This window comes from Quercus suber, unplaced genomic scaffold (assembly GCF_002906115.3).
Source record: "Quercus suber isolate HL8 unplaced genomic scaffold, Cork oak 2.0 scaffold_159, whole genome shotgun sequence".
In the NCBI taxonomy this organism is placed as follows: domain Eukaryota; kingdom Viridiplantae; phylum Streptophyta; class Magnoliopsida; order Fagales; family Fagaceae; genus Quercus; species Quercus suber.
Window position 1 is genome coordinate 1,008,199 of NW_027069620.1, and position 8,731 is coordinate 1,016,929.

At 33.5% G+C, this 8,731-nt stretch overlaps 1 protein-coding gene across 1 annotated transcript; it reads left to right on the plus strand.

Moving 5' to 3' along the window:
- The first annotated feature begins 1,084 nt into the window (after positions 1 to 1,084).
- On the plus strand, positions 1,085 to 7,276 carry LOC112022438 (uncharacterized). Its single transcript, XM_065777576.1, is given in 6 exon segments — positions 1,085 to 1,214; positions 1,440 to 2,154; positions 2,827 to 3,833; positions 3,836 to 4,312; positions 6,195 to 6,259; positions 6,986 to 7,276. Coding segments are annotated over 4 exon segments (2,136 nt in total). The 5' UTR covers positions 1,085 to 1,214; positions 1,440 to 1,562; the 3' UTR covers positions 6,255 to 6,259; positions 6,986 to 7,276.
- The last annotated feature ends 1,455 nt before the right edge of the window (positions 7,277 to 8,731 follow it).

An 8,731-nucleotide genomic window follows, 5' to 3' on the forward strand; every position in this document is an offset into this window, starting at 1 on the left:
TAACCCTAGCCCATTCCCATTTTGGTGGAACAAATCTACTAATATTCTAGTTAGGTTAAGAGGGATCTTGAACTAAGTTCATTCCATAATGGGACAGACCGGGATAGGGTTAGGTTATATACATTCGAATTATGAGAGGGTTATTCAAGCGTATCTAAATAGATACAACTTTACATATGGATCCCTACGTCATTACATTCCATTTAGGATTAGGAATAGGCGTAATCGGACTTGCCTTGTACATCTCTCTCATTATTTGGGACCATATTCATCTCTTTGGGCTTCTATTGAATTGAGAAATAGGTTTGATTGTCTATCTTTTTGATATAAGGCATCCTCCGGATAATTCAAATCGAAGCAACTGGATGCCCGACTCGAGCCTATATGACATGACCAATCAATAGAAATACCCTTGTCATGTATTCCATACATCACACTAGATAGATATCATAACTAATTACATTAAATTAGATTCATTACATGAATAATTATAATTAGACCCTCTAAATTAGAGATTATTTAATATAGAATTTAAATAATATAATATTATAAACACATAAAAAAATATAACTTTTACTATTAAACATATTCTAAATATTTAAGCATATTCTAAATATATATAGAATTTTAGAAATATAGAGAATAAATTAATTGTAGGGACTGGGCTCGGGCACTTCTACTCTTTGGATGAATGAACTCAAACCCAACTGGCTCAATACAATGAATTTGTAGAAAATAGGCGTAAGAACTAGGCCTTAATAAGGATTACAACAATTAAACATGGTTATGTGGGGGTTAAATTACTAGGAAACGGATATGAAGTGTGAAAGCCTATCCTCGGCCCTCAACTGAAGGGTTAGTAGTTCTTATTGCTTTTCTCCATATCAGATTACACTGGGCTCTAAGTTGATCCCAATTACTCTCCTCTCTTGTGCTCCCCTTTCTTTTTTTTTGTGTGTCCTCTTTAGGGAGGACATCTTTAAATTATATACTCCCTTTTAGTTAATCTTGGCCCTCCATCTGTTGATCATGCAGACTACTACTTGAGTGCTTGTCCCATCAGCCACCTTACTTAGCTTTCTATTTTTTTTTTTTTTTTTTTCGTGGAGAGTTGGCTGTTAGCACCGAAGAAGAAGAAGATATAGGGTGGGAAGAGTAAAATCAATCTCACCTTCCTCAACCTCAATCCATTTCCAATTTCTCCACCGCCACTGGTATTTGTTTTTTTTTTTTCTCATTCCTTTTTTTCTGTCACATCTCTTTTCTTTTTTTCAATTATTTTTTTCGACTTCATATTATATTATGAGTATGACCCATACCACCTTAGTAAAATAGTATTATGTAAAACACTTTCCAGTTTCATTTTCTTTATTAGTAACCAAATAAACAAAGCTTCAATTTTATTGTTAAATAAAGAAAATGGTTTGTTTGTTTTTCAGATATATCTCTGTGCAATTGATTACTGAAGTGAGAGAGAGAGAGAGAGAGCGTTCAATAAAATTGGTTTGTGGGATTGTATATATGTTATTATATAATAATAATAATAATAATAGTGAGAGAAAATGAGTTGCGATGCAATAATACATTGTTGGACGTTCGGTGGACTAGTGGGTGCATTTCTTGATCTGGGTATAGCCTTTTTCTTGCTATTTGCATCAACAATTGCTTATTTGGCCTCCAAATTTTTGGGTTTGTTTGGATTGTGTCTGCCTGGGGACCCCATTAGACAAAAAGCATTAGTGGAGTGGCCACCTGAGAAAACCGCTTCGGTTCTGTTGTTGGTGAAGCACAAATTTCCTTTCAATTCAATATGGGCTGATACTGATTCTGATCCTGAACACCCCAAGAGGAATCACAAGAAGAGGCATGTCGGCGAAGCATCATCTACTGGGGGAAGAAGTCTGGTGGAAGGGAATAATAATGAAGCTGCTTCTGTGTTTGGTACCTCTCCAGCTGGGGAACAAGGAAGGTTTCATTTTAAGGGAGGTGTTCAGAGGAAGAGACTTGCTCTTCGCCACCGGCACAAAGGAAAGGCTGTTGACTGTGGCAAGTCTTCGCCTTTTTCTTTGGATGCAACTCAGACTCCTTCTAGTGTTGGTAAAATAGGGATTCAGATTACTGAAGAAGGCACCTCTGTTCCTGTTAATTCTGGAGGTGATGGTCTTTCATGTTAATATGTTACTTTTTTTTTTTTTTTTTTTTTCTTTGAAGCTCAGTTTTCAGTCCATATTTGTTATTCTACTTCTTTTCTTCTTTTAGTTCTAAACCTCTTGTCTTGAAGTCAAAAGTGCATGCCATAATCAATTTTTATTTTAAACAATAATACTAGATTCTACAAGTTTTATGATTTACCTGTGTGTTTTTATTTTTTAATAACAAATGCTGTTTAATGAATGCAGGAGATGCCCATGCAGTAAAATGATCGTTAATATATTATTGTGACATTTTAAAACATCCTATTTTAAACGATATGCTGTTTAATTAATCATAAGATTATATCTAAATTTATACCAATGAAAGTAAGAAGAAGACTTTCATTTTCTAATGAGCCTATTTGATGAATCTATCACTGAACATCTTTGTCGTCTAGAGTAAAATGAAGTTGCCACATTTTCCATTCTAATTGACTAATTTTCTTACACGATGCACACGTTGCACATGAAATAGAGAATGTAGCCCTTAGTAGATGCTCAATGGGGCTTGAAGCTTCCTAGAAGAAGCAGAGTAACTTTGTTCTTGAATTTGGAGACAAAAAAGTTTTACATGGTTTTGAATTGAATGAATTTGTTGATGAAAATAAATATGTAGAGGCATTACCTGTTGCAGAGTTCAGGAGCAATAGTGATGAGACAAATACAATCCTAGTCTTGGAACAAGCACTTGAAGAAGAGCGAACTGCTCATTCTGCTCTGTACCTTGAACTTGAGAAAGAGAGAAGTGCTGCTGCTACTGCAGCAGATGAAACCATGGCTATGATATTGCGTCTACAAGAAGAGAAGGCATTGATTGGAATGGAAGCTAAGCAATACCAGAGGCTGATAGAAGAAAAATCCGCTTATGATGCTGAGGAAATGAACATTCTCAAAGAGATCTTACTGAGGAGAGAAAGGGAAAAACACTTTTTAGAGAAGGAAGTTGAAGCTTGCAGGCAAATGATATTTGGAAATGATCAATTGGATGCTGGTGTGGAGGCCACAAAAACACAAGGAATATCATCTTTGTTGTATTCAAGTGAAGACCCGATGCTAATGCTGCAGCAGATTAGCTCATCCATGTATGAGAAGGAAATGGTGAAAAACAGAAGAAGTTCTAGAGATGATGAGGAATCTTTTGATTTGCAAAATCGTACTATTGCTTTTGGTAAAGAATTGCAATATCCAGAATTGGATGAAGATGCTGAAATTTCAAAAGGAGACATTTGTAGTCATAGGCATCCAAGTACTGACAAGCATCCAGATTTTGTAAGTTGTGATGGGTTTCAAGAGAAGGGTATGGTCTCCATGGATGAGAATTCTCTTACTCAACAAAGAGAATTGCAAACACAAGAGGCTTGCTCACAATCAAATCAGTCAAGTACTCAGGGATTTAATTTGCATGTGGAAAGCAATAATCCAGCTGAGGAAGGACGGGAGCAAAGTGATAATATAATTCTCTCCCAAAGACTGGCAACAACGACAATTGAATCACGTAATGAAGATAAGGTTACTTCATATAATGTTGATTATGCAGAAATGCCTGAAAAAGAAACAAACGGGAAACCAAAGTTTCACATAATGCAGTTTCTGATACAGAGCTTCATATTCATGATGTTCATGTCATTGATGATGAGTCTAGTATGTCTAATGAAGTCAGAGTAAATAAGACTGAACAGCTTTTAAGGAATGCCTCCTTGAACCTTCACAGAATAGATGATAGTCTAACCCTAAGTAGGTTGGAGACTGGGCTAGGCTTCAACAGAAGCAGGTCAGACTTAACTAGTGGACTGCCTCCAAAAGTTCCTTTGCGCAGCAAAACTTTGGTTTCTGATTTACGGAGGAATTCTATGTCTGCAATTGATTTACGCAGAAATTCAATGTCTTCAATTGATTATGAAAGGTTAAAAATTGATAATGAAGTTGAGATGCTTCATGAAAGACTAAGGATTGTGCAAGAAGGAAGAGAGAAGCTAAAGTTTAGTTTGGGGAACAAGGAAAGGGAAAATTTTCAGTTGCAACTTCTGGAGGATATAGCAAGCCAGCTTCGAGAGATTCGGCGGTTAACAGATCCTGGAAAAGCCATTCGTCAGGCTTCTTTGCCCCCTCCATCCTCTAAGGTATGGTGTAAAATTTTTCTTTCATTAATCACTGCATGGCTATTTCTTTATCAAATAGTTAGAGTGGCAATACTAGCTTATTATTCCCGACAGTCAGATTCTTCTATATTAGTGGCATTAATATTTATTATGTAAGAGACTAAAATTCTTTGGTTTCCATTTTTCTGTTTGGTTAAAACTTCTCCCATTATGTAGTTAAAAATACTTAAATAGAAATATCAAACAATGAGGATAGAAAAGTAAATTAAAATATCTTAAAATGCCCAAAAAACACAATACCCACTAACAATAAGATACCCTCACTCCTATTTTCACTCTAATTCAATTTTTCCTTACTTTTAGCCTTTCAACTGTGGGCAAGCCAATTAAGATGATAGAAAAAAAGATAAAATTTCAATTGACAGTTTTAGAATTATGGTTAAACAATTAAATTCAACACTTCCTAATAACTTAAACTTTTGGGAGAATTGGTTATTTATCATGGTATCAAAACAAGATGTTCTTAGTTCGATCCTTGCTAGGAATAAAATGTGTTGTAATAGGATAACTAAACATTTTCATAAGTTTGGTTGTGAGATGTAATATTAAAATAAAACTTAAGATATATTTTAGGAAATATCTTACTTATACAATTATATTTCCTAAAAAATAATATTTTTTAAATTTGAGAGAGAAATTGGTTATTTTTTGATATTTTTTATTTTCATAATTGTTATATGCATATAGAAAGTTTATTTATTTAGAAATATATTAATTTTAAAAATTACTACACTTACTATGGAATAACTATTATAACCCTTCTAGAAGGGAATGGTTATTCCTCTTTTTAAAGAATATTTATTCATAAGGAATGACTATTTGTTGTAATAAAAATATAACCAAATTACTGAAGAGTTAAGTTATAGGAATAACTATTACATTATAATTATAGAGCTTATTACAGTTTACCAAATATACCCTTAGCAAAATCAGTAATTCATCAAAAGTGATTTAACAATAAGACAAATTAACGACACAAAGGAAAATTGAGAAATTTAAAAGTGTCCACCAAATTCTACCCTCACTAACCCCAGATACACACACCCACATAATATAGCTACATTATCAAACAAAAGATTGAATAAAAAGGTAATTAGAAGTGAAAAAAAAAAAAAAAAAAATCAAATTTCATAAAATTTGGACACATGTTTTATACTTAAACTTTATCTACTTGTGGTATGACTTAGGAAAATTGTTTTTTATTGAAAAAAAAAAAAAAAAGCCTTTGAACACCTGTAGCGCATGTGAAGAGGCTACTATTATATATTGAATCATCTGTATACAGTATCTAGGTGCAATAATCTGCTGTAGCTTGTGTGGGAGATTGTAGGATCAATCATCAGTAGAGTTTCAGGTTTTCAGCTGGGTGTTGAGGTACTTGGCCACAAGAATAAAATGACATGTCTTTCCTTAAGATTTGTTCTCTCTGAGAATTTTGTCAGCCAATTTTTAAACTTTAAAGCCCTACCTTAAATATTCAAGAAAATATTTTCTTGATATGAAATTTCTTAGAGCAACTCCTTACTTTGTCAATTGTGCTATTGTTTTTTTAAACCTCAATGGATTGGTCTAGGGTTGCCGTGGCCTCATGAGGTCCATAATGTTCTGGGTTTAAAACTCCTAGCTTGTATCTTAGGCCACCACCAAGGGATTCCTCCTTGTTAACAGTTGGTGTATGTAAGATGGGGGGACTAAACACACCTAAGTGAATAGTCAAGTACTTGAAGAGATCTGGACACTCACATTAGCAAAAATTATTTTTGTTTTGAATTTTTTGTGCTCCACATGAAGATTTTATTGCTTTCTGAAATATAGTTGCTGATACCAGCTTATGTATAAGCAGATTATGTCACAGAAAAGACATTGGCGCAGTGCATCTCTAGGACTACGTGGAAGCACTTAAACAAGGTATGTCACACCTACATGATGCCTTTGATTACGATGCTTTTGGATACTTTAAATGGAGCTTCAGTTAACTGACCACCTTCCCCCACCAAAGAATATAAAAAAGAATGGATTTTTTATTTTTTGTGTTGGGGGGGGGGGGGGGGGTGGGTGCTGTAGAGGCGGCTTGTGGCACTTTACACTTTTTGCCATCTTGCCACTTCTAAAACTAAAACAAATATAAAACAGTTACATGCGCCTCAAGGGACTATTTTGTTGACTTCTTATGATAATGTTTTCTGCCTCACCAACAAGGCTAAAATATCACAATTACAATAATATCACCTTGTGTAAGCAGTGGTGTTCCTAAATAATAAATTGGGGAAGAATAATTAAAGATAAAAGTCACTCACCATAGGTACATATGATTGTATTTTCATCAAATTTCCAACAGTTGCTTGCCACAGAAAATTAAAGTTCAAGTTGATAGAATGAAAAGACTTCAAATGGGGTTTTCTTTTACTACCCTGAACCCACAAGGAAAAAAAGAGAAAAAAAGAAATTCTTTAGATACAGATTCCTTGGGAGTGTGATATTTGGGTGCCACTTTCTGAATTTTCTATATACTTTGCACTTGAAATGTAAAGTTCTGCAGCTATCTAAACTGTGATGTTGGGTTCCTTTCTAAGTGAAAAAAGCCTGATGATCAAAATCTTCAAGAGCCTGTTATTGATGTTGTTCTTTCATTAGGTATGTATGAAGCTGCCTGCTGGATAATTTGCTAGAGATAACGGGATTGAAGCTATACTGTTTTCCTAGCTTATGAGTGTAGAAATGGTGATTTTGACCACATTCTAGTGCTTTTATGTGCCGCTTCAGAATAGAATTTCTGTTGACTATAATCTCCTATATCGTGAACAGTTGTTTCACACGAGTTTGGGTTTCTGTGTAGATAATAGTTGTAATAAAGATGAAGTTTGTTGTGACAAGTTTTTGTTGGTGATTTCATTATTTTATAAGATTATCTGCATTGCGAATAAATTTGGAAGGGGGTGGTCATATAGATTAATCTTACATTTAAGACTATGAAAACTGATTTGGAGAAGCAGCAATTTTCTGCCTGATGTATAGTACACTTGGTTTAATTGGTTCTTATTGAGAATCTACAAGATAGTTTAGAATTGGTCAAACTTATTATATAGAGTGCCTAAAGAATTATATCATTTGAGCAGTTTGATATACCTGATTTTGGCTTCAACTCATTTGTGATTTATTTTGCCCTTCCCAAGTTTTGCAACAGACTATACCATTTGGTGAACATAACCTAATAAAATGAGTGACACTAGCCTATTGATTCATTCTTCTAGGGATTTAAGTTAGTGAGGGCTATATTATCTATGCTTATCAGAACTGAATACGTTGTGATATGCTTCTTGTTTTTTAGTTTGAGTCGCATAACTTAAAAACGTTTGCAAGCTGGAGCTGATTAGGTTATTTCTTGACATTTGTTCTTTGGCATATTCTTGCTCAAAATATAAAGTTCTTATTTGTTTTCAAATTATTTTGGTGACTTGCAAGCCATACCGCCTTGCTAAGTTCGTTGTTGGAGACGTTCAAAAAACTATTATCAAAATTGCTGACCTCTCATTACTGCATTATACGCTAAAGCCCATTGAACCTTGTTATAGGAGTTTATTATATTGTATATTCAGTTGTGGTAACCTTTATGGAAGAGTCAAAATATCCTAGGGATGAGATTTCCCTCACCAGCTGTCATTGTCAAGAATATTCTCAATTCCTTGTAACCAAGTATCCTATATATGTCAAAAGTTTTGTAGCTCAACTGGTACCTTTTGTTGTTTTCGATGGAGACATCTCAAGTTCAAATTCTTTTGTTATAACAAAAAAAAAATGTAATTGATGAGAGCTAAACAAGAACTTTTTAGCTCCTTTTTTTTGAATCTCATACTCTTATTCATTTCTAAATATCTATTTGACCCTTGCCTCTAAGTTGTTTTTAGTTTTCCCTACAAATAATTTTCCTTCATTTCCAATTTTTAGGTTCAAGTTATATCTGATGTAATTCTAGGCAATGTTACACAACTCAATAACTTGTTATTGAATTAATATTTTGAAAATCCAACTGTTGAATTATATGTTTTATTTGTTGTTAATATGCATGTCAATTTTCATATCAATCGGATGCTATTTACCATTTGATCTATAAACTCATTTTTAATGCATTATTTTAAACTACAAAAATTTGAATCTTAACAATTGATTGATGATATGACTATTAATCTTTGATCACCTCAAAATTTTGCAAGTATGAAGAATATATGAAGATAATGTAATCTAACGGTAGATTTGTCAATATTTGTATCCAATTAAAAAATATTGAGTGGTGTAACATTGCTTAGAGTTACACCAAGTGTAATTGAAACTCAACCCTTATATATATATATATATATATCAAATATATATATATATATATAT